Source organism: Hypoxylon fragiforme, assembly GCF_022984875.1.
Source record: "Hypoxylon fragiforme strain CBS 206.31 chromosome Unknown GGS25scaffold_3, whole genome shotgun sequence".
NCBI classification, from domain to species: Eukaryota; Fungi; Ascomycota; class Sordariomycetes; order Xylariales; family Hypoxylaceae; genus Hypoxylon; species Hypoxylon fragiforme.
In genome coordinates this window covers 1,907,168-1,932,678 of record NW_026054758.1, presented here as the reverse complement: position 1 = coordinate 1,932,678, position 25,511 = coordinate 1,907,168, and the positions used below count along the sequence as shown (strand labels likewise).

The window sequence follows — 25,511 nt, the reverse complement described above, 5'->3', positions numbered from 1 at the left end:
CATAGTGGGGCTAAACCCCCCCAAATGCAATCACTGTGTCATGCCACCAAGGCTTTGAGCCACCATAAAATCACCTAAATTAGGTAACGGTCCATGATTCGATCCGGTAAGTACAAGAATCCAATTGGCAATTGTCCCCGGTGGTTCGAGAAGCTCTTTCCAGGTTACGGTTCTGAGTCTCCATCTTTCAAGACTTCTCCATCATTTTCGAACTTTCGAACTCTTCAACTTCTTACAACTACAACCACAGCCAACTATCGTTGGTCACCCTAATATTCGCATTCCCAACCCGATCATACTCAAAAATCTATCAAGATGTCCGACGACGAACGTGAGACGAAGCCCTTCAAGTTCGTCACCGGTAAGTCAATATTTGCAATTACCTCGGGCTCCGTTCATGCATCATATCGAATTATTATAAATAGCCGAGACTAACGATACTCTTCTTTAACAGCTGGTAAGAAAACCTCCTTATTCATTCCTATCAATACTCCGATGTACTCGACCAAACGATGAGATGAAGCGCACGACGAGGCTTGCATGCGAAATGGATTAATGGATACCTAATGTTTTCATTCGCATATGCATTTACGGCCGCGCGATAGTGTAAAGATCAATCAGCCAATCTAACCTTCTTCGCCTCTAGGTGTCGATGCTCGATTCCCCAATCAGAACCAGACAAAGCACTGCTGGCAGAACTATGTTGATTATCATAAGTGCATCAATGCCAAGGGCGAGGAATTTGCCCCGTGCCGTCAGGTATATATACCATTAACCAAGTAATCCCCATATGGGCAACACATACTAACGATACAAGTTCCTACTCGCCTACCGATCTCTATGCCCACACGGATGGTACCAACGATGGGATGAACAACGCGGTCAGTCGCCCGCCCGTCAAATGTATGGGCTCACGCTAACTCATCGCAGAGGCTGGAAACTTCCCCGCGAAGTTGGACGCTTAAGTGTATCCCTACGGTTTACACGGCTATTGGACAGGTCGGTAAATTTGGACTATCGTGATATAGCATATTCCTTAGACACCTCGAGCCAACCAACAACTAGAGATTCGTTGCAGTGCTCTCCTGTGCCGATTGCATGTTGTCCCGTGACCACACAGCCATTAACTTAGCTTTAGGTTTGGGAGACAATTAATTATACGACGTGAAAGCCGCGAATGAAATATCAGGCACGTATCTCTCTTTCACGTTCCTCGGCGCCTTGTTTCTCTTTTTAGGACATGATGCCACCGACAGTTGTACGATATCATTCTTTAAATGCTATCATTGGAAATGCCTCGACGGTTACTGGTCATCCTAGAGTAATCAGATAATCAAGGAGTTCATCACTACCTAATAACACTTCGTTTACTTCAACTGCTTAATCTATATCACATCAAGACTCCAGCAAGCACCAAACGTAATGGCACCATTTTGCTTCTCTACTTCTCATCGTTTATTGCCAGCACATTCCGTTGGATAGGCTTGGTAGCCTGCGCACAATCCTCGGTGATATTATTTGAAATATCTTCGCTGTAAAACTGAATCTCAAGACCGAGCAGGATGTATTTGTTTAGATCTTAGACCCATTCTGGGTCCAGTTGCTACCGAAGTTACTTCGTCTAGAAAATCTCGGCTGGAGAAGATGGTAGTTCGAGGCCAGATTCATCTATCCCCAAGATTGCGTCCCCGTGTAGTGAGTGTATGTGCACTTACTTTGATCCATCGTACCTGAGAATATGAATTTAAGCGTTTTGAGCTTTTTGAACGTAAATTTCATCAGGTCCATGGTCATGTGTTCGTGCGCCTATTAAACCTATCTGGACATGTTATTTGCCGAGGGCCACCGAACAATCCGAAGTTGCCTACTAAACGGGCGGACGATAGTCGGGATATGTGGGGACGACTTACCTACATTCAGTCGGCCAGAGCACGCTTTGTACCTGTACCGGATGTACATTACATACCTAGAGATGGTCATTACTCAGTCATCCATCAGTAAGTACATAGTAGTACGGGCCTAGGTACGTCGCCAAATATAGCTCTCTCTCTCTCAAAAAAAAAGAGGGGGGGGGCGCGAGTATATTCCGTACTACACCAGCTTCCAAGCGGATCTGATGGTAAGGGGGGGGGGGTTGTACCGTGCGGGAAATCCCCTTTCCTCTTGGACACTCGCGTTTTCTAGCTCACACGATATGTAAGAGTAGCTATATTATATGTACCTAGGTAAGCCGGTACCAGAGGGCAATACGTCGCACGTAGAGGTGAGATGTGTTGTTTCCAAATCTCCTACCTACCTACCCAGCCAGGTAGATAGATACCTGGGATTTAAGGGGGAAGTGACCTCAGGGATCACAGTTTATATCCACGTCAAGCTTTCTTGATACACTGGCACCTACCTACCTAACCTAGGTAGGTATTTATAACCCCCATTAACTCAGCTGTTCGTATATAGGTAATCACAAGCAGCGTTCCGGCCTGTACACATTAGTGGCATCATTGTGGCTAAGCATATCACTCTTCTTGAACATAGCACATATTTGGTCTGTCGTGTGGCATCGATTGTTTGAATATATTTATATTACGCCCCCTAAATCTCGGGCTAAAGTGGTCTCTGCCTACCTCCTACCTCCTAACTACCTACTCTACTGAATACCTAAGGGGGGTGGGTTCTGTATTCAGTGGGCAAACCTATCCATCCCATTGCATACACAAGTTATATCCCCTACCTGATTACTAGCTAGGTATCGGGAATACAACTAACTGGGTGGATGGTTTAGATACTTCTCGTCGGTTTACACCTTCCCCCTTTTCACCTCCTTTCCATCTTCCAATCTTCTCTTCTCATCTCATCTCTTCCCCTCGCCTTCTCTCCTCTCGACTCCAATAAAAAGGAGGCAGTCATACTAACTATCTCTCTATCTCTCTCCCTCTTCTCCCTCAATATTAAAGAATTTGCTTTGCATTTTGTATGGCCGTATCAGCTGGGCTAGCTAGGTTACACATATAGATATGTTTAGGTAGGTAGTGTGTTGTTTACCCAGTAGGTTAGGTAGGTGTACCTAGGTAGGTAGGTAGGTGTAGGGTAAGATAGGGGTAGGAAGGTAGCTAGCTAAACCAACCATCCTATCGACCAACCAACCAACCAGCCAACCAACCGACCAAAATCCAGCGAAGCAGTGTGTGTAGTTGAGCCTCGGTGAAGAAGGTGATGCTTTTATCTCAACCTCGACATAACGACGCGGCAAAACATATCAAAAAAAAAAAAAGCCACCACCACCACCACCACCACCAATTGTGTGCCCCTCCGGTCGTTCCTCTTCCTCCCCCCCCTTTCCTTCCCTTCCTCCTTGATTTGTTTGATTTGAATCCCTAATTCATTAGACCCTATACTATACGGAGCCGACGGAAGTGGAAGTTTCGGGAAGAGAAGAAAATATAAGTAGTTAAAAAAAAAAAAAAGGCAGATGAACAGATGGTTAAGCTCTCGCAAAAACGCCCTAACAAAACAAAAGCAAAAGCGAAAAAAAAAGATCGAAAATGCAAAAGAATTTTCTCTTCTTCTTCTTCTTCCAATCTTCCATGCGAAAGAGTTCGAAGAAGGGCGGAAAAAATGACGAGTCCGTGACATACAAGAAAAGGCGGGATTTCCTTCTTACCGTTCCTCTCCTTTTCCGAAGTCGTTATAAAAAAAGGACAAAAAGACCAGAAGATTGCATCGTTGAGGAATCGTCCAAGTAGAAAAAAGTATAATGGGAGGTAGGTAGGTGATGGTCATCGTGGTAGAGGAGGAGGATGGAAATATAAAAGAAAAGACATGTTGATGGTCATGCAAATGTAGTTCAGGTCATTACTAGAAAGACTCTTTTGTCTCTGGTTTCCCCACCCCCTTTCCCCTTAGCTTGCCTTCTTTCTCACTTCGCGCGTCTTGCTTGCTTGCTTGCTTCCTTTCCGTCGTGGTTTCGTGTCCCAATATATTCATCCTATGTTGTGGTGTCGCGTTGTCATATCGTGCTTCCAAGTTGGGTGTTGTCGTGTTGTCGTGTAATAGTTGTAGGTCAAGAAAATCAAAAAAATTCTTGTTTCTTCTGCTGCTGTTGATGCTCCTGCTTGCTTGCTTGCTGCTACCTCGTCGTTCCTCACAAGAAGTTGCAGTTCCGCTTCTTCTTCTTAAAAGCACGGACGCCGGGGATGCCGCCGCTGTCATGTTTACTTGATTTGCCTTCGTGCGAGCTGCTGCCCATAGACGAGGTGGGCGCGGCAGCCATGGCCATCTCGAGGTTACGGCGGTCGTTGGCGACGACGGTCTGGATCGCTCGGTCGAAGATTTCGTCTACCCCTGTCATCTCCTTGCTACTGCACTCCATGTACTGCGCCCCCATTTTCTTGGCGACTGCCATGCCCTGGTCGCTCGTCACCGGTGTCAGGCCTTGCGTCTTGAGCATCTCGACGCAAGTTTTCTTGTGTCGCAGATCAGATTTCAAGCCGACGAGGACGAGTGGCGTGTATGGACAGAAATGAAGGACTTCAGGATACCACTGTTTTATAGATCGTTAGTCCTTGCCCTAGGGCATCGAGGGTGGAAAGTGGGGAGTGGAGAATGGAGAGGATGAGTTTTAGTGTAGCGAGTAAAGGGGCGGAAAGGGACGGAAAGGGGCGGGGAAACCAACCTTGTCTATAACGTTGTCTAAGGAATTAGGGCAGTCTATGGCGAAGCAGACGAAGATAAGATCGGTCTCTGGGTATGATAGCGGTCGCAACCTATCGTATTCTTCTTGTCCGGCGGTGTCCCATAAGGCGAGCTCGACGGTCTTACCACTCGGTTGGTGAGTCGGATAGGTGATGTAATTTTCAAATACTGTTGGGACATATTTCTATAGACAAGAATAACAAGTGTTAGTTAGACAGATGCGCAAATGGAATCATCAGAGTAATAATTAGAATAAGAATAAGAATAAGAAGATGAAAAATCGGTGAGGTCATACCTCTGGAAAATACCCTTGGCTGTAGCTGATCAAGAGGCAAGTCTTTCCGCATCCACCATCACCAACGACGACGATCTTCTTGGAATAGGCCGGTGCCTCTGTTACATGCGTCGCCGACGAATCTCTACCCGTAGACGCGCTCATGACTGTGCTGACTGTGCCTTCGCTAGACCGCGTATTACGCTCCCCTTTGCCTGTTGATCGTCTCTGAATACCGTTGTCGTACTTCTCGCTCATGGGATGGCTACTTGCACTACCGCCGTAAAGTGAATTGCGATTTTGGTAGTTCGCCATGCTCCTGTGCTGCTGAGCGCTAGCAATGAATGGTTAATGTAGCTTGGTTGTATGAAGTAGTAATGTGTTGTCTTATTCGGATTTATGCTAATAGGGTACTGTGTAAATAGGTAGATAGGTGGTAGGTTCCAAGGCTGCTATCAATGGCTGGCTTTTGATTAGCCCCTCTGAATTGTTAAGTAGGGTACCTTGGAGTTTGGTAGGTTAGAGGTAAAGGTATGTAAGTAGGCAATAGGCGAATAAAATTGATGCAAAGCAGAGAGCCCGTATAATGTTTCGGAGGATGGTGCAATTGGGTGGTGAAGGGTATTTAATTGGAATGTAGGTAAGACCTTTTTTTCTTTTGTGTTTTAATGTCTTCAATGTCTTCGTAGTCGAGGTTCTGGATTCGAGAGACCTTGGGACCTTGGGACCTTGAAGAGAAGCAGGAGCAAGTTGTTAAGAGCCAACAAGAAGGTGGTTTGGGGAGATTGTGGATTTCTTGAGGCTCAGGTGGATAAGCTGGTTGGTCGGTAACAATTGTGCATTTCGTCACAAGTCAATACGAAAGTCAATTGGGGCGTTGATAGGGCAACGGTCAGTTCAAGTCGGTGGACTTGTGGTCGATTTTGGGGTTGTTGTCTACACTAGTGTTGTACTACGTCGTAGTACATACATATGTAGTCACTTTAGTGTGGCTGTTTCAGCTTTGCACAAACACAGCCCCACTCTAATTATCATTATTTATCCTTATCAACACTGGCTCATAGTACAATTTGACCAATAAAAACCATAGAAACCAATGAGAGAGTATGGAAAGCTGCATAATGTTCATAAGCTTGTATGCACTAAACACTGGCTAGATGCAATTTGGATGCAACTTGGACTAAGGCAGCCATAAAGTGCCCCATTTCCCAGATTCCCTCACTGAAAGAACCGCCGGAGCTCCACATCTTCCGAAACTTCAAAAAATCTTAATACACAGAACTACAAATATATAAATTCAATCTTGTCACACTTAAATTCTACTTTTCTTTTCCTTTCCCTTCTCTTCCCTTCTCTTCCTTCTTCATACAACCAACCATTTGTCTCTTCATGATCAACTAGACAAACCTCCTCCAAAAAATCTCAAGATGGTAAATCAAGAGTTGAATCAAAGCAAATACGTAACCTTAGTATCCAGTGATGGCTTCGAGTTTGTAGTGCTTCGTAAAGCCGCCATGATTAGTCCCGCCATCCGTGGCATGCTGGATCCTAAGAGTAAGGGCTTTACTCGTGTGGTTTGAGCATCAAGATGCCAGAGCAGAACTGACCTAAGCTAGGCAAATTCGCTGAGGCACAGTCTGGCCGATGCCACTTTCCAGAGATTTCGTAAGTGAACGTTCCTCTGTTGGTCTCATCCATCAAGCATTCCTTCATCCTCGTATCACCAATGATGAATTAATGAGATATTATCCACTTAACAGACCGTCAATATTGATGGTCTGGATGTATGCAACTTACACTTGATCTGATTTATTTCCGTCCGTCATCAAACTACACCATCACTCCACGCCTAACCTCAGACAGCGAGGCTAACAGGATACACCCAGCGGACTAGTCCTCGAGAAGGTAGTCGAGTACTTCCAATATTGGTACAAGAATAAGGACCGTGAAGAAGCCCCGGAGATGGATATCCCCGTTGACATGTGTCTCGAGCTTCTGACGGCGGCGGATTTCCTTGGTCTTGACAGTATGATTCCCAAACGCACAACTTGTAATAATTGGGAAAACATGTTATTAATGCTATCCTTTCCTAACCTACAGACGCAACCTAACTTCCCACGCGCAGCTACCAATCCTACCTAGGTAGATGAAGTTGGGATTAATCACGAGATACATGGCTAAAGACGGATCGGATATCACGAGGCATAATGGCGTTCCATCGGCGTAACATAACGATACCACTTCAGGATGAGTACCTACATTTGATTTGCAAGTCGAGGAAAGAGATGTTTTGAGAAGGTTAATGAAGACTGATATACATCATGGCCGAATCTCGCTGCCCGCGAAGGTTACAGTCAACGGTGAGTTGAATGAATGCCTTCAGTGACATGTGCCTTGCGGCTCTCTCTTATGCCCCATCTAAGCATATACGTTCAACATTTCACTCCTCCGTGGGTTAAACGTCTATATCAGATGGAAGATTGATTTTATAGTCCCCCTCACTCTGCGTGCCTTGAGTTTCTCTATGAAGATCATGCTTTTTAGGAGGGGATACATACCTATGCACATCGAAATTAATATGTCAGTAACCAGTGGGTTATGCCCACAGTATAATTAATATATTTTGTCGTGAAAAAACGTGCTCCAATTTTACTCGTGATTCTCCGTGTGATTTAAAATTGATTTAAAATGGGTTTCACTGGGTGCCTACTGCCTGTATCCATTGTAAAACGTACATATAACATCGAAACACCTTCCTACGACTCGGGAGTTGAGAATGTATGACTACCCTAGGCAGGCAGGTAGATAGATAGATAGATAGATAGGCCAAGTGCCTAATCAAACTCTTCCCTTGCTTTTGCCTTTGCCCCCCCTCCTGCCATTCTTATAATCGTAACTGCCCTTCCACCCCTTGGTGTTACTGCCATCCCATTCCCTAGAAGGTAGTTTTATATCCATCCTCGGCTCCGGCGGCGGCGGACCTATTCGTTTCCGCTCCTCCCTCTCCTCCTTGGTCGCGTCCCACGGGTTCGGGATGTCGAGGAGCTTGCAGAACTCCTGGGTCTGCGGGTTCGTGTACTCCTCGGGCTGGGTGGCGCAGGTCTTGGGGTCGATGCCGGGGCGGTGCGGGGGCGCGGTGATGGCGAAGTTCTCGGGGATCTTGAGTTTGTCCTGCTCGACGACGTGCTTCTGCACCCAGGCGCGCTCCTTGGCGATCTTCTCGCGGTAGAATTCTTCGCCGAGGTTCACGGGCGTCTCGGCGGTGCGGTCGCCGATGATGATGCTCGGCGCGAAGACGCGCGTGATGGCGAGCCATTCCGGGTCGTAGGACAGTTGGAAACGCCCCCGCCCGGGTAGGGTGGTGCGGATAGTGTGCTTTATCTTTGAGCCGTCGATGGGGGCTATGGAGCCTACTTGGAGGTATTTGCGCCCCGGGAGGCATTTGTCCAAGGCGAGGAAGCGGGTTGTGGTGTTCGTGATGGTGGGGGGCACGGGTTGGCCGGGTATGGGGTAAGTGGGCGGCGGCAGAGGGGCCAGCTTTTGTCTAGTGAGCGCGGCAAACGAGGCAGGAAGCTGTGCACGAAGTTCGTCAGAAACTGTTCCGCTCGCGCTGGAAGCTGCCGGTGGTGGGGGGGCCGTTCCGGTGGGCTGATTAGCTGATGACGGAGCTTCGTCATCTTGATCTAGATCAATCTCGTCCGGATTGGCGGTTGCAGCTTTTTTCGGGACTGGCTGGGAGGCTTTCAACAGAGACTCGTCATCCACATCTAGATCAATCTCGTCAGGATTGGCAGTCAGATCCGACTCCTCATCTGATATAAAAGCTTCAGGCAGAATACCACCATCTATATACTTATGAATCCTCTTCTTTTTCTTGCGCATTTCAGGAATAGCGGGGATTGGCTGGAGATAGTCTATAGGGCCAGGGACACCCTCGATGTCGATGTAAGTCTCCTGCTCCGGAGGCTCGTATTCCTTGATGGCTGCAAATTTGCAATGAAGATGGGCTGCGAACCAGTAGGAAGGCCTTAGTCGATCCATAACATAGGTGGCTGCCGGGTTTCCTAACAACCCATTTTTACTCTCCTGCTTGAAATCCGGCTTTTGTTTAAAAAGTTCATTTTTCCTGCCGTGATTCTCTATGCCACGAGGCCAGTCGTGGCTTAGACCAATGTCTACTGGCTCTCGTATTTGTAATAGCTTGCGAACGTCAATTTCACGCACGTGATAGAATTTCTTGATGTCATCCTCGCTGAAGGGCAGGCGTTCTGTGTGCGGCTTGCGGTAGTCGTAGCCCTTCCAGATGCCGCTCATACCAGCAATGCGCAGGGGGCCGAAGCGGAGAACGTTGGCCATGCCCATGTAATAGATATTGGGTGCAACCCAACCGCCGTAGTACAACTCCCATAAATGGGAGCTAGCTTCGTGGTTTCCATGGACGAAGATGGTTGGATACGGAGCTACCTTTTCGCCGCTGTAGTACGCCGGGAAATCACCCAACTGGCGGTAGCTTTGTGGCACGGACATGACAGAGAGGTCTGCAGCATTGCGAGTGGCCTGAGAATGTAGTTAGACCTTGCTCCTTATAATGCTTGGCATCAAGGTTTGAAAGATTAGATTGACTTACCTGGAAATCTCCTCCAATGATGACAAGATCTAAATAATTCCATTCTCGATGTTTCATTGCGTTAGCCGCAGAGGCATAAATGGCGTCGAGTGTGCCATGACCCTATATGATTTACCAGGTTGAGCAAAGAAAACAGTATAAAAGAATACATCGTAGAGTAGACTTACGCAGCCTTGGACAGCAATTCGAACACCGTCGAGGTCATGTGTAGTATCATCCATGAATGTTTTGTCGCCTTTTCTGTACTTGTCCCAGCTCACCGTGAACGGCGGCTCTGGCTTTTTCTTCTTTATTTTCTTGGGTTTCTTGGGGGGTTCGGTGCTGGATGTTGCTTCCTCTCCGTTTCCCTGTTCTGCTGGTTCTGCTGATTGGGTTGTTTCTGTTGTGTCTGTTGTGTCTGTTGTGGTTGTGGAGTAAAAGTTGGATATAGCAATGCAGCGATGTCTTCTTATACTTGCAATTGCACGTGCTGCTGAGCTTGGAATTGTTCCTGGAATTGTTCCTGCACTTCGTAGTAAGACCTGCCTTCTTGCCAAGGTAGGAAGGCTACCAGGTATTTTCATCATACTTTTTAAATTTACTTATTGATGATCCATTTTCTTTGTTCTGAACCTTCTGAACCTTCTGCTCATCCAATTGCACTTTTTAACCTTCTGAAGGTTCTAAAGTTGGAACATTGAAAAATTGCAAGTTCGAACTTGCAGCACACTGCAATGGCACTGCACAGTGAAAATCTCCAATAGATATCTGAGCCTCTTGTGGCGCACCTCTATAAGTGCATATAGCCCCACAATTCTGATATCTTATCATCAATGATACATGTACTGTATGTACTGTATCTTGAACTTGAACTTGAACTTGAACTTTCTTTTATCTTCATCACTTCTACTACCTTCATCACTTTCACCGGGCCAATCTTGGCCCATTCGAGGACCCTGGTGTTTCAGCAATAGGGAGACTTAGATCTCTTTTCCAATTGTTAGGCGGTTCATTATCCTGGATACCTAGGGTAGGTACCTCCATTCGTACACGACGATGGTGCGTTGTGAACTACGCTCATGCATGTCATCGATGGCCATACCATACCTACCTCTATATTAACTAGCTACTTCTATGCATATCTTGCAAATGACGTTACGCACCTTCGTGAGTACTAGGTATGTATACCTACATAGGTAGGTGCGCAGGCAACTTGGAAAGTAAGTAAATAATTGGAAAATACATAAGCATTACTCACTTAACATCATTGATGTCCTCTGTCAACTTCGCCTATTGGGAATCCCAGCTTCATATCCCCGTACTATAGCCATATTCAACTGCAGTCGTCCAAATTTTGTTATTACGTACATTTAACGAATCAGTTACTATTTCATATCATAGAAAACTATTTAGAGAAGAGAAAAGGGGGGGCGAGTAGTCATGGCAACGCTACTAGTACAAGCACAACCAATGAAGCCATTACTACCGGTGACTCTCGTGGGACGATATTTCTATGCTGGCCACGAGCGGGTAAGTCTTCCTTCGAACCATGATTCATATACTATTTTCAAACTATCACTTGGGTACCTACTAACGATATAACAACCCATAGTTTTTGGTAAATGGGGTTGTGTATAACCCTCATCATATTTGGGATAGACCGGGCGGGCCACCTCCTGATGCACTAGCCGATGATCAAATCGGAGATGTCGAACGCAGTATTCCGCTACTCAAGGATCTCGGCATAAACACAATCTTAGTCTGTAAGTAAGCTGGTCATCCATATTAGTTTCATCTCGCCTCCTGTATAGAGTCGACGAATAAGGAGGCTTACGATAACTACTCAGTTTGCATTGATGAGAACAAGCAACATGATAATAGCATGAAATTGCTAGCTAAAGCTGGCATATATGTGCTTCCAGTAAGTTCATGATACTCTGTTACTCTTGTGTTGAATTAAGCTGCAGTTCAGCTTGATGGGCTTGTCATTGTCAACATCCATATTGTGTACTGGTCGTAACCAGAAATAGTGTCTCACAAGCTTTGGTCACACGATTTCTCCGGATAGCCCAGCCGAATCCTACACGCCGAGGCTCTTGAAGCATTGTCTAGCAGTCGTTGATGCCATGGAAAAATACCCCAACACTCTGGGCTTTATGGCTTCTGTGAATGTGATTACAGATACGGAGAGCACCCGCGCAGCACCCGTCATACGCGCCGTCGTTCGCGATGTAAAGAAATACTTGGCTCTCCTCTCTGCCGTCAAAAAGCAGAGACTCATTCCAGTTGGTATCAGCGTACGAGATGTGTATCCCTTGAGGAAGCTGCAATTTGAATACTTTGCTGGCGGGGGTCCTAAGGAGGCTATTGATTTCTTCTCGGTGCGTACTCTACTTGGGCTAGTTTAGGATGGGGTTTATGAATAACAATGACTGACCTCTATACTATGCTAGCTCGAAAACTTCTTGTGGAAAGGAAAATCGACAATGGTAGAGTCCGGGTATCAAAATTTAATGCATACATACTATACAACCCATGTTCCGGTCTTCTTCTCCGAGTATGGAAACAACGAAGTTCGACCGCGCCTCTTTAAGGAGACGATCGAAATGTTGACAAACCCAACTCTACTAAATGTTTTCTCGGGCGGCATCGTGCGCGAATTCTTCAACAGCCCTAAGCAGTACGGCCTCATTGAGCGGGTCGATAACCCCGTGCTCGCCAGGGTTCGTTTTGAGAAGCGTGACGAATTTCGAAGCTTGAGATGGAGCCTGAAAAACTGTTATGGCCCATATGTCTGCCGAACCCTAGACCTCGACGAGCTCCAGGGCCGCATCGTCCCCACTGCTGGCAACATCCGATTCTCAACCAGCAGGTTTGGCGTGAGGCCCGACATACCTCCGCAGAGCAAGATCTGGCTGGCCACGTGGAAGATACCGTTCTCCCCCTTGGACTGGGGAAATATCAAGAGCAAGGCACTGCAGCAGGAGGTAGATGACGAGGAGTGGAATGACGTCGCGGTTTTGCCTGCCGGGGAAAATGATTGGGTCGATGTTGCTGAGGAGTATGGCGCCCCCTGATGGTGAAGCTTGTTGCCCTGGTGCTGGAGATATCACATATACCTAGATCCTAGGAAATGTGGCCGACTGACTGACTGGCTAGCTGGCTGGCTGGCTGGCTAGTTGGTTGAGTTGGAGAGCGAAAAGCTTTTTGGGTTGAGGGTGGCATTACGATACATAGCGATTTTTGCATACATTAGGGAGCATTTCTTGTACAGTAGCCTCATCACGGCGTCTTAGCACAGCGGGTTGATTAATAGTACTTAATTCAATAATAGTTCCTGGTTATTGCAGGACAATAGTTTGGACACCCTTAGATCTCTTGATATAGGTGTATCTAAACACCCCTTTTCTTCACAGGGGAAACATGGAGTTCACGATTCTTAAAAGTCAAAAAGAAGCATGGCAACTATAAAATCACTTTTGTAAATTCTCCAGTCGTGGCTCTAAACAGGTATCTTTATCTTCATGCTAAATCCCAAATCCCAAATTCCGCCCCTTGCTGAGACAAGAAGGACCGTTAGCTAGTACCGTTGATCTCGGCAGTGGTAGTTCCATTCGTGTTGTTGCTGTCCTGCTGGTAGTTCTCCACCTTCATATCGTTGAGGCCGAGGTCCTCCATCTCCTCCTCCGTGCGCTCGTAGTCCTCCGTCGTCATCTGCGGGTCCTCTTGATCGGGATCGACGGCCTTCTGAACGTAGCTGCTTGCCATGGGGTCGGTGAGGATGATGGTGAATTTCTTCTCGCCCTTGATGGCGGCGTCGATGCCCTCGAAGAATGACTTCCATTGCGACCGCTGCTCGTTGCTCAGGGAATCGCCTCCTTCGGACGAGCCGGTCTCGAAGATTTGGCTGTGTAGGTCATTTCGCACTTGCGTTAACAGACCTTCGACAGTCGTGAATCGACCTCCCAGCGTTCCTGGGTTTACCTGAAGGTTGAGTTCGGGACATTCGAGCGCGCAGCTCTCGCTCTTTAGGATGTCTCGAGCAAGATCCTCTTCGTTTTCGACTCTCAAGGTGATCTTCTTGCCTAGATCTGGTACTGCTCCTCCGGTCTTCACGTCGTTGGATCGATACCCACACTCAACACAGGTGGTCGACATCAATACAACGGCTTTGAAATGTGGAATATCCACCATCTTCATCTTCGTCGTGCAAGGGTGCATACACCCCGGACATGTAGCTGGGAATTCATATACCTGGTCCGGGATGATGTCATCATCATCCGTGAGCAGACCAGTGCCTGCGGCCGGATTTGTAGCTGCGAGACCAAGAGCCTCGTTTTGCTCACCGGTGCGCACATATTCGTGCTTCTCCCATTTGCCAACACCATCGCGCATATTCGGGGTAATCCAAGAGTTTCCAGCTGGGTCGTCCACCGAGAGTCGGAAAGGGAATGCTTGACCAGCTAGCATTGCTCGCCCTTTCTTAATTATCTCGTCGATCTTGGTATATACTTCTGGCGCTTGTTCTTTTCGTGCCTCTTGTCCAATCTCTAAATCATCTACTATCGTAGAAAGAAGTCCTTCTACGTTCGTGAATTGGCCGCGACCAGCAGGGACTTCGAGGTCAAGTTCGATGAATTTGACAACAGCTGTATCCGACTTAATGACGGATCTTTCGAAATCACCCATCTCGGTCAATCGCAATATATAGCTCGAGCCTTTGGGTTGGATGGTGCCAGCGGATTGCATCTCGGAGTTGGCGAAGCCGCACTTTTCGCAAGCAAAGGACATAAGAATGACTTCGCGGAAGTATGGGATGGAAGTTAGAAGCATGCGCGTAATGCCCTGTAATTAGATTAGTATAGGAATCATATAATGATAGTTTAGTTATATGAGTATTCATTGATGCTTACATTCTCATGGCAGTTCATGCACAGCGACTCGATTTCCTCAACAACCTTTTCATCATCGTCGCCATCGGGATGCGCAACACCATTAGTTCCATTGGTAGTGGTCGCAAGTTGCCCTGCTTTCTGGCCGATCGACTCGAAGAAGTCGGTTGGTGTAACTTTTGTGACGGTTCCTGGTGCTTCAGATGAAGACATTTTTGGTGATTTGGTTATTTCTTCTTTTAATTCCCTTTTTTTTTTTTCTTTTTTTTTTGGTTCAAACTGTATATTGTATGTTGATTTTGTTGAAAAAAATAATAAAATAAATATTGTACTTTGTATCGGGAATTCGATTCCTGTTTGACTCAAAATTTTGGAGGGGCAATTTGCAGTTTGTCGCAGTAGCGCGGGGTTATGACATGGGCCATGGGCTTATCAATAAGCACCCGGCCGAGAAGCTAGTGGTGCCCAGGTGGCTAGTGCAGTCCCTGTTAGAAAGAGCTCGAACCTCCCACGGTTCGCTCTACGGCTCGGTCCACGGCAGCTGCCGTAAGCATACCACTGACCAACGTACCAAGGTAGTATTCCCCTTTAAAATACTCTACATATGTCATGAACCAAAGTTATGGACAAAACCTATCCAGGGGGGGTTTTCACTTCATCATAAAGTCACTCAGACTTAGACCAAGTCCATTCTGAGGTTTAGACGACTGAGCTTGCTGAAGTAGAGCTTGAAGACCTTGCTTTCTACTCTTGGCTCTCTTCTTGCTGCTAGCATTGGCAGAAACCTTGGGTGGCTCGGTTAGGGGAGCAGCAGATGAATTCGTGTGAACGGTACTTGAGGTAGAAGGTTTTGACTTCAAAGGACGTCGTTTGGATATAGGGGCTGCTGGAGGGATTGAAATATCGGTGTATCGACTGCACATCCCACAGGTGAATCGTTTTCGACAACCAACCTTCTTCTCTCCAGGGTTTTTGAGATTGAATCTCTTCTTCTCCTTTCCCCTTTTATGGATAGCCTTATTCGTCTCTATCTTGAGCTGGCTACCTTGACCGGAAATCATGATATGACCACACGCGCCGCAAATGTGTTGTCTCTGTATGTCGGACTGCTCTAGCTCATGATTGAACATGAGCGAGTTTCGTTGGGCTATAAGATAAGCCGAAGTCTCGGGTGCTGATTTTGTGAGAAGATGCGCGGCATCTGTGAGGAAGCCGAGACTCTGAGGGAGATTCTCACTTTCCATCGTGAGATGTAATATGTTGTAGTATACTAAACTGAGAGTTATGTTTTTCGATTTGTCTTAACTTAAGCCAACAAGGTACTAACTACTAGTAGGTAGTAGGAGAAAACTAATAAGAGACCCACTAAATCTCCGAGATAAACGAGTATCTAGACCCCTGATATTTCAATATTGCTGCATATATCGATTACCTAGTAGGTAGTCCTGCTTATACCGTATAGTCACATATAGTTATACTTTATCGATTTAGCGGCTAAATCTCCTGTGGTTAACAATTACCATGACAGTATTGAATTCATAACACACGTCTTCATCTCAAAAAGCACGATTGCAATGATCATGCATAGAAGTGGAGATGATCTCTCAAATTTTATGCTCTTGTAGTATCAGTGCTGCTGAAGCCCAAGATATAATTTTCTAAATCTAGCTTCTACATCTACGCGCCATCTTTCACCGACAAATACTCGCTTGTAGGCCTCAGAGGTAGCTTTGCAGCCGTGTATGCCATGTCAATCATCTTCATACAATTGATCGATTCCTCGCCGCTCACCCATTGCTTCACCTCTCGCCCGCGAACCTTGTTGACGAACTGTTCTAGTTGGTGTCGATAAGTAGCCCAGTATACCTCACCGGGCTGATCGACGCCAATCTCCTGGAATGTAAAAGCATGCACTTGCTCGCTCTTCGTCCACTTTTTAATATGTCCGGCCGAGTCACCAATCTTCCGTAGCGTGAACTCATCGTCGATATGGATGGTGTGATGAATTACGGGCAGAACAAAGTTGTGTAACTTCAGCTTCCGCGTGCGCACGACTTCTTGACCTTCGGCCACCTCAATGTTGGCCTCTGCGCCCGATACTACGGCTGGCTTGAGCACCACATCAATCTCGACTGCTTTATTCTGATCCTCTCCTTCAGGCTTGAGATCCCCCTCCATCTCGCCAAGGCTGCCGCCCGGAAATCGATAGCGCGCCTTATACCCACGGTCGCATCGCGAGTCAACATCCGAGAGCACCGGAGTACACTCCTCACACTTCTCCGGTAAGCCACCAAAGATATGCACAAGGGCACTCGCGGTGTATGCGCCAAGATCTAATAACGCGCCGCCGCCAAGCTCGTATCGGAAGCGGATATCGTCTTTGGCAATTGTAACCCATGAGGGAAGATATAGCTGTGACTTGGCACTAGCAACCTCACTCGGTTTGATGTACGACATGAATTTGATCCAGGCCGGATGAAAATACGGATGAGATGCTTCGAGAAGAACCGGCGCTGTGGGACCGGCGAGAACCGGATTGTTAAAGAGCGCCTCGGCTTCGGTGGCATTGTTCGTTGTCGGCTTCTCTAGAAGTACATGCTTGCCAGCTTTGAGAGCGCGTAGAGCCCACTCGAAGTGAAGTCCATTAGGTAAGGGAATATACACGCAGTCGATTTTTGGGTTATCCAGTAGGTCTTCGAAGGACCGGCGCATGGTGGATTAGCTTACGATGACGGATAGTTACCCAGAACTTCTCACCTTGGTAGGATCCGACCACTTCCGGTATCTTGTACTTTTGCGCATAAGCTTTACCAGCCTCAACGTTCCGTGTGGCCACAGTCTGAATCACTATGTCTGGATGATCTGCTGACGGGTTGATCAAAGCATTCGGCCTATGCAACAGATATTAATTCCCAAGTCCGAAAAGTTACCAGTGCTAGGAGGGTAGAGAGAAACTAGAGCGACAACCTACGCAATCTTTGCAGCACCAAGAATTCCAAAACGAAGAGCTGTTGCTAACTTAGGCACCTCGGGCGGACTGTTAATTCGCGGATCTTGAACCTCGAGAGCGTCAAAAGTTGCCATTGTAAATGTTGATATCGAACTAAACGTCAAATCCTTGAACTGGGAATAAAGCGCTCTGGTTGATGTAAAAGATTGATGATGATCGAAGTTCGGTGAGGTGTCGCCTTTTATGTTAGTATTACGCCTGTGTATTAGTCAATCTGCAGCTCTGAGGCGGGTGACTAACCTCCATATACGGGGCGGATGTTTTTCATACATCCCGATTCCGAAATCAAGTATCATCCGCCCGAGACTAATTGCTGACCAGACCTAGACAACGCAAAGGATCGATCGTGTCATATCGGTAGTATTGCCTGGTACTGAGCAGTTCCAACGAGCCAATGCATGGTACCGACTGAAAAAAAGGAACGTTATGCATTAGTTACGTCTTCTATTTGTACTGCTGTCCAATAGCAGGCACCAGCATTGATGCATACAGAACGCCTTCGATGCGAGGAGCCGAGCTGCAGTGGCCTCGTGAACTTCCTAAGGCCCAAGTTACTATGTACAGGCCAACTACTAAACAACGCTCACTTTGACAGCCGAAAGGATCAATTCAACAGGTTCGGCTTGCGCCCAATTTATTTACAATGCTATCAGGTATCCAAGCATCCAGTCATGAGCATGCAGTGTCTTTGTCCTCAAACGCTTTCCTCAAACTCCTCCAATGCGAAGGTATTATTCAATCACCATACAGAATCTGAATCTCATGCGTCACGCATTTATAGAATGCCACCAACAACACCGAGAACGGTGGGAAGAAGTCCCTTGAGGACATTTTGCAGAAGACCAACGACGTTGTTCACCTGGATGTTGAGGTCGCCGGTGATGTTGGCAACAGCGCCAAGGGCAAAGCTGATGAGGGGCTTGACGGCGGGCTCGACGCTGGAGAGCAGGAGCTGGAGCTCGGGCTGGACGGCTTGCAACTGATCTATTGGCTTATTAGCATGATACCGGACCGGCTGTGGAGCGGAATATCACGTACCTTGACCCAGGTGGCTGATAACTTGTTGGACGGTGGACTGGATGTTGGTGGTAAGGCCGAGAACGTTCTGTAGGAGGACCGGGAGACCTTGGAGTTCAGCCTCGACGAGGTTAAGGGTGCCTTGGTTGACTAGAGGCCCAACAACGCTGACGATCTGGTTGACATCGCCGACGATGGCTAGGATCGTTTGCTCAAGCTGGGGAACCAGGTTGGTTGTGACGGTGACATTAAGAGCCAGGTTGACTAAGCGTCGTTAGTTTGTGCGCTGCGAAAAAGGCCATCCCGGAATATGGAACTTACGGAGAGACTTTAGTTCGACATCGACAACGGCCTTGGTGTTCTCGATAGTGGTGGAGACAGAGGCAAGGATCTCAAGAGCACGGGGCTCGGTTTGCTGGACAGCAGGGGCGGCAAAGGCAGAGCCTAAGGAGAAAGCAGCGAGGGCGAAGCTGGAGAAACGCATTGTGGCGGTCTGGTATGTGTGTTCGGGGGGAATCCGATATTATTAGGTAGGCGTATAATTAAGCTGAAGAGCTCGAAGCAATCAAAGAATGACTGAGTTGGAAATTAGAGAAAGACTGAGTGAGAGACACTGTAAGCTGATCTTGGATGGGATGAGGAAGCAAGAACAAAAACTTCCCGAAGGAGTAGAGTGGTGATGGTAGATATATACCTGCCGGATCACCAGCGCAACCACCAGCGCAACCCCCCCCCCCCCCCCCCCTGAGTTTCTGCATTCATTTGGGCCTTGTCGATTCAACGACCACCCACTCCGGCGAGTCTAAATTTCCTTCCGATGTCGTCATCAACGTCAGGGGAGGAGAATAGGGATAGACATTTCCCGCCTCTCTGTACAGTTCATGAGGGACATTTAGGTAGGGACCCTTGGCAACATGGATCGCACGTGACGGAATGGATACCAAGCGGTTGGACATGTTGAACTGGAGGAAGCGTCGCAGCGTCTCATTGAGGGGCTTGAAGTTGGACGTTGTGTGCCAGTGTGCTGAGCAATGTCCAAGTGGGAACCATAGACCGTGCATGGTAATCCATTGCCGCGGGTCCCTACCCGAGCGCATTGTCAACGCATGGGTTTTACATTGGTAGAAGAGTCGATCACAATGTTGCTTCCCTGCCGCCATACCGAAAAGTCCCTTTACCTAGTTGCTAGAGTTCGGTATACCAAAGCAAGCGTATGTTGCCAAGCGGGCTACCGTCTGGTGGTTTAGAGGTTCTCGGCCAAAGATGCTCAACTAACACTACGGAATATTCTTGACAGCTTCTATGGTTCTCACAGGTCTTTGGAATGTTCCATAGTCCCCTATACGATGAAGTTGGGCACGAGTCGAACCTCGAGTCTGCTTCAACCTAGAGGGAAAAAGACTCCTCCAAGTTAATCTAGATTTAGCGTGTATATTGTAGATCGAAGAGGGAAAAGAGCTATGCTGATGATTATCAAACCACTAAGTTTGTCGATCCCAACCTGTTCCTACGGCCTTTAATATGGGGAGGATAGATAGGTTATGCCAAGCGAAGGAAGAAGTTTGCATTAGCACAGCTATTAACTAACCTAACAGCCTGGGATTCTAGGAATCTAGGACCCCAGGTATGTGCCCAGGTATGTTGCTTGACGCCTTGCATGCACGTGGTTGATACCGAAGTTTCACAGGATGAAGATGGGTTATGGGTTATGAGATGGGTTCATTTATTGTCAGGATCATGCGCGAGTTGTTACGATATGCAGGAACATAATTACATAGTAGTATGGTCGCTATATAGTACGAGCCCTCCAGGCTCAGGATGCTTGCTGTCGTCTACCAGTCATTCGGCCTTGTTTAGGTGATCTCTCAACTAAACGGGGAGGCTCCGTCCGACGAGGGTTGAATAGCCCTAGATGGTTACGGAGAAGGAGAAGGTGTAATATCATACTAATAATATGTAATATGTAGGTAGTATAATGAAGTTAAGCGCGGAAATGGGTTTTCAGATCACAATAATATTGAATATTGAAACGCTCGTACGAATAAGATAATGCAATGCGAAGCACTGCGCATTAGCTTGAATAGCTTGAATAGAGATCCCTATGAACCCTATGAATTTGTTTTTTTACGTGAGATGGGTATAACATGATGTCATTTTGAGATTCTAGGATCGAATAAGGGTACAATAAACTCGGGATACCCGATGTCACCATAGTAAACAAGAATTAGGTAAGGTATTCTGGCTAGGGGATCACAACAAGGGGGGGCTTGTCCTTGAAGTCCCCAACCCCTGACCACCCACACATGGCACACATACACTCGGTATACATTGTACATAGGACCTACACACACTAGCGACTAGCGAGCTTAGCGAGGGTCGACGACGACGACGACGACGTCGGAGGTCCTACGCCGGCTCCTACGTGATGAAAAGAATTCTCGGTTAAGCGAAAATTTCCGAGAACCCCGAAAGTTGGAAGCTGAACAGACAGGGCTTATACCACAACCTTGTAGCATAGCCCTTCAGGGCCCTGAAGCGCTGAAGGCCCTGAAAGAGATGAGATGGCTGTCCGAAAAGTTATCCACTGTGGCCGCGGTCTGTGCCAACACAGATTCCTCGACGATAAGCTGACATGGCGAAATAGCAATGTCGTGCAGAAAATACGTATGCAAATAAGTACCCTGTCAGTTCGTTAGGCAATATACCCAGATACCCTAGATCATGAATAGGCTTCTGCCTATGCTGATTTACCTCGGGGATGGTGTTCTCGAGAGGGCATCGTGAGGATCATGAGGGGAAAGATTCAGATTCCTGCTTTGCTGCCCTCGTTATTCTCATTTTAATATGTGGATACTTAATTCTGACATACTGGTATGCTATGTTATGTATGTATGTATGGAGGTGAATGCTAATTCCGACTACGGCTCCTTCAAAAAAAAACTACTGCATATGTAATTTGCAGCTTGCGTTGCTCCGCGTAGTTATTAGGTTAGTTGATAATTCCCACCGAACAGGTATGTATTGTATTGTACGTACGCCGTAAATGCATGCATGCGTACAGCGTGCCTACATACGTAGCAATGCCTCGCAGTCCAACACAACATGCAGTTGGTTGTTTTGTTTTTCCCTATACACCAAGACTCTTAACTATCTCCCTTCATTCCGTCGATAATGAGGGTAACCAGATTCAAGGGATTGGTCATTTTTATTTTTTTAATACCCATTTGCCGGTGTTTGCATGCGAGGGTTTGTTGAAATTAATTGGTTTCAGGGCTTTCTATGCAATCTCTCTTCCAACAAAATTCCAACAAAAACCACCGTAGGTAACTATCGTCAAATCTTCTTAGCAATATCAAGCGTAGATGATACCATTGACAACGTCGTAAGGGGACATTGAACTTCAGCTGTACTGGTATTAACAGCAGTGGCTGAGTTCGTGATCAAACATCAAATAGCCTCATCGCACTTAAACAGTGTTATTCTATACATTCCACGACAGCGCGCACGTGTCAGCTTTTTCGTTGATCGCATTTATGATTGATTGGAATCCAACTTACTTACCTAGGTTAGTACATACTTACTTATCTTGCAGTAAGTTATTTCGTTTTTTCATTCAGGCCAGCATAGTTAACATTCCCTCAATTCAATTTCATTATGACTGCTCGCAGGATTCTTCATTCATCAAACAACCCCTCGCTAAACGTTTCGCGCCGCGTAGGGGCTTTCGCGTCGCTAATACCTACAGTAATAGCTTTCAGGGATCGTTTTCAATTAGGCCCATAGCGAAGGGGTTGCTAGTAAAAAAGGGTCCCATTTGGACGCGAAGTGGTGAAACAACATCGTTCGATAACTAACCTGCTCTGCTATCCGAAAGGTTTCGTTTGACTTGGTATTCGCCTGGAGGTAATAATAACTAGCAAGAGCAGAGAATTTTGCTTTTCTGTTTCATTTTTTGTTGTTGTACCAAACTTCACCATCTAGGACTTCTGGGCATACCTATTAACCTAGGTAGATGTTGGCAAAGTTCTTTTTTGATTGTCATTAGTTAAATGGCAATCAGGCTGAATTCGATATTAATTGGAATGCGAAACGACAGAGAAATAAGGAATTGGTCATCTTCATTACCTCTTCATTTTACTCGGCCGAAAGATAATTATCTCTCATCCAGTATCCAGTCTTACAAACCAGAAGACAATATCACAATGATCTACATTAGGGTCGCTAGTCTAGAATATCAACTTCTATACCGATCTACCATTATCCTTTCTACCGAAAGGAGTAGCCTAGATAGTATGATGTCATTGGGCTGAGGTCAAGGAGATGGCTGCTAGATGGCTAATGCGGAATCGGGCCTTCAGCCTTCAACCATGAGTTGATGTGTGATCGGCGAAGGTAAAGACGATAGCTTCACCATGGTTCCAAACTTCAATAGTAGCGAACCACCCTTCCCGCTACAAATAAACACCTGAACCTCGACTTCTTTCCCCCCCCTTTCGCACATCAATACCCGCTCAGAACTAATATAGAAAAGTGGTCTTGACAACCCATCTTGTCGGAACTACGATTCCTCTCCCCACGGCCCGACTCCTGGCCCCTTAAGCAGTCTTCCCCCTTTCCACACCCATCCGATCGTCGCCTTGTCTTGTAAGACCTTCACGTCCTCTACCGCATTCTTGAACAGCCCCAGAATGTCGGCCTCATATCCGACCTTCAGCTGGCCCGTCTTCGCCGCCTGAGCTCCAACCGTAAGGGGGCCCATTGGCCGTAGCGGCCTTGATCGCCTCTAGGTTGCTTCAGCCCGGCCTGCACGGCGTAGTCCAGCTCCATCGCCATGTTGAACCCCGGCGACGTGGCGATCGGCACGCCGGCCAGCGAGTTCTTTCCACGCACAGCTGCGCCTTCTCCCACTGCTGCTGCCACGACAACCCCCTTTTCCGCCCGCCCGACTACAGCAGCAGCAGCAGCTCCACGATCGTGCGCGTCGCGATGCAGACGGTCCCTTTCTCCTTGATGCACTACTACTCCGCATCCGCGAATGACACGTGCTCCACCGTCGCCGCCCCGGCTTCCCGTGCACATGCGCAGCGACTCTGGCGCACCGCAGCTCCTCGGGGCTGAACTGCGTGCGCGCCTCCCCCCCCTTAGCACAGTCGAAAGCAGGCAGCGCAAACACGTCCCCGTGCCCCTCAGACACGCGCCCGCGCCGTACACGTTCGGCCCCGACGCGAGCGCGAGCACGACCTCGCACCCCGCGGGCTGGTGCTAGTCGCGCGCCGGAGGTGGCTGGGGTGCGTGGGTGATGATGAAACTTGGCGAACTGTCCCCGCCACACCGTCGGGGGTTAAAGAAGAAGGAAGGACTCGCCGCCAAAGTGCACGTGGCAGTCCCACCCACAGCCCCGGCATCAAGGAACGGCACGGTGCGGCGCGGCGCCGAGGTGCTCCGGGCCGGCCTACGCGATTAGTGAGACGGAGATGACGAGGGTGGCGTTGGGGGGGGGGGGGGGGGGGTTGTGGTTGTGGCTGTGGTTGTGGGGTTGGGTCTCGGGTCATTTTATTTGCATTTGCATGCTTTCGTGTAGGTAGCCTTCACTGCGCGCATCGTTGACGTAGTGTAAGTATGGGGGCTGTGGAGAAATGGGTGTAGGTGATAGGTAGGTTAGTGTGAAGTTGAAAATATCCGGCCCGGCGCGATAGAGCGGAGGGGTAAGCATCGGTCTTGCGGCCGGACGACCAATACGGAAGGTAGGATGGTTCATTGGACCTTTGATGTGCATGTGCTAGTCCGGCTGGCTATAGGTAGGTACCTAGGTAAGCATACCCAGATAGGGTCATACATAGATAGGGGTAAGATATTATACTCCTAAAGGAGCGAAGATACCTAAGTATGACCGCCTTGATGAGTTTGAGGAATGCAATGAATAGTAGGTTAAAACTATCAGTGAATGCTACGCTACATAGTACATCAGCTGTTCTTGCAATAAGTACTCTAAACGTACTCTTCGGTTTGTATAGATACTGTTATCATACTGTCGTATTGTTTCCAAGCTACACCCCACATACCTAATACATAGCTATAGCACAAAGCTATGTGATTAATACAGTAGATTCAGGGGCTACGTAAAAGGGGAATCTTTCTCGGTCAGACAAAGAGAGTATGAGTTGGAGTTACAATGTCTTTGACTTCTACTTGTTGGGTCATTGTTCTCAGGCAGGAAAATCATGACGAGTCCCAGAAGCCACATCTAAGTATAAGCCATGTGAACTCCATCATGTGTTAGCCTATAGTAGATCGCTAGCACGGTAAATTGTCATTATGGACCAAGATAACGAAAGTAAGCCGGCAGGATCGTCATATACTACACACAACGCAGAAATATCACCTACAAAGCCAAAGCCGCCATGTGCTTTGTGCAGGCTTCTAAACCGTCTTGAGTGTACACATCTCACAGCGGAAGAGTGCGCAGAACTGAAACCCTCGAGAGTATTAAGGTCGGCTTATTACAAAATAATTCAAGTCTACGAATGCGGACATCTGTACCATGGCGTTCGCCGTGTCCCACGTGGAACAGACGGGACGAGAAAGTCCCAGAAGGGTATGTGTCCTAGGTGCTGGAACCTGCTGGTGTGGGATGGGAGGGAGGTTCGTATAGGTAAGCCAGAGGGTGGCGTACGTGCTGTCCGACGTGGTAAGAAAGCCCAGGTTGCCGAAATGCCGCCTAAAATAGCAAAAGGGGTCATAAGGAAATGGGTTCGGCGAGGCATGATGATAGGCCAGGCTGAAGCGAGTGGAAAGAGATCGAAATTATTCTAGCTAGGGGGCGGTAACTTACACAAACTGTCATGCTATTGTCATCTTTAAATAAGTCCTGGAAGTAACATTTTGAGTCATGCTAGGTAGAAATTAAGAAACAACAATCTGTTAGGAAACTGTTTTGATAATCGTTTCTGTCACCTGCTAGACAGTACCGTCCAGTCAACGACAAGTATACTTTCCATTAAAGACTGGCCGAGATTGTATTGT

At 47.4% G+C, this 25,511-nt stretch overlaps 10 protein-coding genes across 10 annotated transcripts; 3 read left to right on the top strand and 7 right to left on the bottom strand.

Annotated features, from left to right (window-relative positions):
* Window positions 1-92: 92 nt before the first annotated feature.
* Window positions 93-1,425, top strand: GGS25DRAFT_481667 (cytochrome c oxidase polypeptide vib-like protein). The gene is made up of 5 exons (XM_049260206.1): window positions 93-361; window positions 384-385; window positions 646-759; window positions 818-881; window positions 931-1,425. Exons 1-5 carry the CDS (start codon window positions 316-318, stop codon window positions 963-965), a joined length of 261 nt encoding a protein of 86 aa, XP_049118937.1. The 5' UTR covers window positions 93-315; the 3' UTR covers window positions 966-1,425.
* Window positions 1,426-3,884: 2,459 nt separating this feature from the next.
* Window positions 3,885-5,522, bottom strand: GGS25DRAFT_184608 (ras-domain-containing protein). The gene is made up of 3 exons (XM_049256659.1): window positions 4,985-5,522; window positions 4,670-4,873; window positions 3,885-4,537 (listed from the first exon to the last, which is right to left on the bottom strand). The coding sequence occupies exons 1-3, from the start codon at window positions 5,276-5,278 to the stop codon at window positions 4,139-4,141; spliced, it is 897 nt and encodes a 298-aa protein (XP_049118936.1). The 5' UTR covers window positions 5,279-5,522; the 3' UTR covers window positions 3,885-4,138.
* A 665-nt stretch (window positions 5,523-6,187) lies between these two features.
* GGS25DRAFT_481656 (POZ domain-containing protein) lies at window positions 6,188-7,616 on the top strand. Its single transcript, XM_049260205.1, has 4 exons — window positions 6,188-6,517; window positions 6,580-6,628; window positions 6,850-6,989; window positions 7,064-7,616. The coding sequence occupies exons 1-4, from the start codon at window positions 6,391-6,393 to the stop codon at window positions 7,072-7,074; spliced, it is 327 nt and encodes a 108-aa protein (XP_049118935.1). The 5' UTR covers window positions 6,188-6,390; the 3' UTR covers window positions 7,075-7,616.
* On the bottom strand, window positions 7,417-10,299 carry GGS25DRAFT_184564 (lariat debranching enzyme, C-terminal domain-containing protein). Its single transcript, XM_049256658.1, has 3 exons — window positions 9,758-10,299; window positions 9,591-9,692; window positions 7,417-9,520 (listed from the first exon to the last, which is right to left on the bottom strand). Exons 1-3 carry the CDS (start codon window positions 10,154-10,156, stop codon window positions 7,802-7,804), a joined length of 2,220 nt encoding a protein of 739 aa, XP_049118934.1. The 5' UTR covers window positions 10,157-10,299; the 3' UTR covers window positions 7,417-7,801.
* A 482-nt stretch (window positions 10,300-10,781) lies between these two features.
* Window positions 10,782-12,896, top strand: GGS25DRAFT_184440 (glycolipid anchored surface protein). Its single transcript, XM_049256656.1, has 5 exons — window positions 10,782-11,099; window positions 11,182-11,332; window positions 11,417-11,490; window positions 11,600-11,950; window positions 12,023-12,896. Exons 1-5 carry the CDS (start codon window positions 11,010-11,012, stop codon window positions 12,644-12,646), a joined length of 1,290 nt encoding a protein of 429 aa, XP_049118933.1. The 5' UTR covers window positions 10,782-11,009; the 3' UTR covers window positions 12,647-12,896.
* Window positions 12,896-14,892, bottom strand: GGS25DRAFT_184447 (zinc finger protein zpr1). The gene is made up of 2 exons (XM_049256657.1): window positions 14,483-14,892; window positions 12,896-14,414 (listed from the first exon to the last, which is right to left on the bottom strand). Exons 1-2 carry the CDS (start codon window positions 14,672-14,674, stop codon window positions 13,146-13,148), a joined length of 1,461 nt encoding a protein of 486 aa, XP_049118932.1. The 5' UTR covers window positions 14,675-14,892; the 3' UTR covers window positions 12,896-13,145.
* Window positions 14,598-15,774, bottom strand: GGS25DRAFT_481651 (uncharacterized protein). The gene has a single exon (XM_049260204.1). The coding sequence runs from the start codon at window positions 15,703-15,705 to the stop codon at window positions 15,112-15,114; it is 594 nt and encodes a 197-aa protein (XP_049118931.1). The 5' UTR covers window positions 15,706-15,774; the 3' UTR covers window positions 14,598-15,111.
* Window positions 15,775-16,112: 338 nt separating this feature from the next.
* GGS25DRAFT_184347 (oxidoreductase domain-containing protein) lies at window positions 16,113-17,941 on the bottom strand. The gene is made up of 4 exons (XM_049256655.1): window positions 17,742-17,941; window positions 17,433-17,649; window positions 17,219-17,352; window positions 16,113-17,154 (listed from the first exon to the last, which is right to left on the bottom strand). The coding sequence occupies exons 2-4, from the start codon at window positions 17,543-17,545 to the stop codon at window positions 16,139-16,141; spliced, it is 1,263 nt and encodes a 420-aa protein (XP_049118930.1). The 5' UTR covers window positions 17,546-17,649; window positions 17,742-17,941; the 3' UTR covers window positions 16,113-16,138.
* Window positions 17,653-19,221, bottom strand: GGS25DRAFT_184190 (uncharacterized protein). The gene is made up of 3 exons (XM_049256654.1): window positions 18,810-19,221; window positions 18,510-18,752; window positions 17,653-18,455 (listed from the first exon to the last, which is right to left on the bottom strand). Exons 1-3 carry the CDS (start codon window positions 18,970-18,972, stop codon window positions 18,247-18,249), a joined length of 615 nt encoding a protein of 204 aa, XP_049118929.1. The 5' UTR covers window positions 18,973-19,221; the 3' UTR covers window positions 17,653-18,246.
* Window positions 19,222-23,198: 3,977 nt separating this feature from the next.
* GGS25DRAFT_519454 (uncharacterized protein) lies at window positions 23,199-23,893 on the bottom strand (the record flags this gene model as incomplete). Its single annotated transcript, XM_049263708.1, has 2 exons — window positions 23,199-23,750; window positions 23,807-23,893. 2 exons carry the CDS (start codon window positions 23,891-23,893, stop codon window positions 23,199-23,201), a joined length of 639 nt encoding a protein of 212 aa, XP_049118928.1.
* Between the last annotated feature and the right edge of the window lie 1,618 nt (window positions 23,894-25,511).

Bases quoted from the DNA above. Each gene is read 5' to 3' on its own strand.
- GGS25DRAFT_481656 (XM_049260205.1), top strand. From the start codon at position 6,391: ATGGTAAATCAAGAGTTGAATCAAAGCAAATACGTAACCTTAGTATCC. The intron at 6,518-6,579 runs GTAAGGGCTTTA...GACCTAAGCTAG, and splicing joins TGGCATGCTGGATCCTAAGA to GCAAATTCGCTGAGGCACAG. The intron at 6,629-6,849 runs GTAAGTGAACGT...GGATACACCCAG, and splicing joins TGCCACTTTCCAGAGATTTC to CGGACTAGTCCTCGAGAAGG.
- GGS25DRAFT_184564 (XM_049256658.1), bottom strand. From the start codon at position 10,156: ATGATGAAAATACCTGGTAGCCTTCCTACCTTGGCAAGAAGGCAGGTC. The intron at 9,693-9,757 runs GTAAGTCTACTC...TAAATCATATAG, and splicing joins GAATTGCTGTCCAAGGCTGC to GGTCATGGCACACTCGACGC. The intron at 9,521-9,590 runs GTAAGTCAATCT...CTACATTCTCAG, and splicing joins TCATTGGAGGAGATTTCCAG to GCCACTCGCAATGCTGCAGA.
- GGS25DRAFT_481651 (XM_049260204.1), bottom strand. From the start codon at position 15,705: ATGGAAAGTGAGAATCTCCCTCAGAGTCTCGGCTTCCTCACAGATGCC.
- GGS25DRAFT_184190 (XM_049256654.1), bottom strand. From the start codon at position 18,972: ATGCGTTTCTCCAGCTTCGCCCTCGCTGCTTTCTCCTTAGGCTCTGCC. The intron at 18,753-18,809 runs GTAAGTTCCATA...AACGACGCTTAG, and splicing joins TGTCGAACTAAAGTCTCTCC to TCAACCTGGCTCTTAATGTC. The intron at 18,456-18,509 runs GTACGTGATATT...ATAAGCCAATAG, and splicing joins TATCAGCCACCTGGGTCAAG to ATCAGTTGCAAGCCGTCCAG.
- GGS25DRAFT_481667 (XM_049260206.1), top strand. From the start codon at position 316: ATGTCCGACGACGAACGTGAGACGAAGCCCTTCAAGTTCGTCACCG. The intron at 760-817 runs GTATATATACCA...TAACGATACAAG, and splicing joins AATTTGCCCCGTGCCGTCAG to TTCCTACTCGCCTACCGATC. The intron at 882-930 runs GTCAGTCGCCCG...AACTCATCGCAG, and splicing joins ACGATGGGATGAACAACGCG to AGGCTGGAAACTTCCCCGCG.
- GGS25DRAFT_184347 (XM_049256655.1), bottom strand. From the start codon at position 17,545: ATGGCAACTTTTGACGCTCTCGAGGTTCAAGATCCGCGAATTAACAGT. The intron at 17,353-17,432 runs GTAGGTTGTCGC...TCTGTTGCATAG, and splicing joins CTTGGTGCTGCAAAGATTGC to GCCGAATGCTTTGATCAACC. The intron at 17,155-17,218 runs GTGAGAAGTTCT...GGTCCTTCGAAG, and splicing joins AGTGGTCGGATCCTACCAAG to ACCTACTGGATAACCCAAAA.
- GGS25DRAFT_184440 (XM_049256656.1), top strand. From the start codon at position 11,010: ATGGCAACGCTACTAGTACAAGCACAACCAATGAAGCCATTACTACCG. The intron at 11,333-11,416 runs GTAAGTAAGCTG...ATAACTACTCAG, and splicing joins CATAAACACAATCTTAGTCT to TTTGCATTGATGAGAACAAG. The intron at 11,951-12,022 runs GTGCGTACTCTA...ATACTATGCTAG, and splicing joins AGGCTATTGATTTCTTCTCG to CTCGAAAACTTCTTGTGGAA.
- GGS25DRAFT_184447 (XM_049256657.1), bottom strand. From the start codon at position 14,674: ATGTCTTCATCTGAAGCACCAGGAACCGTCACAAAAGTTACACCAACC. The intron at 14,415-14,482 runs GTAAGCATCAAT...ATCTAATTACAG, and splicing joins GCATGAACTGCCATGAGAAT to GGCATTACGCGCATGCTTCT.
- GGS25DRAFT_184608 (XM_049256659.1), bottom strand. From the start codon at position 5,278: ATGGCGAACTACCAAAATCGCAATTCACTTTACGGCGGTAGTGCAAGT. The intron at 4,874-4,984 runs GTATGACCTCAC...TCTTGTCTATAG, and splicing joins GCCAAGGGTATTTTCCAGAG to AAATATGTCCCAACAGTATT. The intron at 4,538-4,669 runs GTTGGTTTCCCC...TCTATAAAACAG, and splicing joins TAGACAACGTTATAGACAAG to TGGTATCCTGAAGTCCTTCA.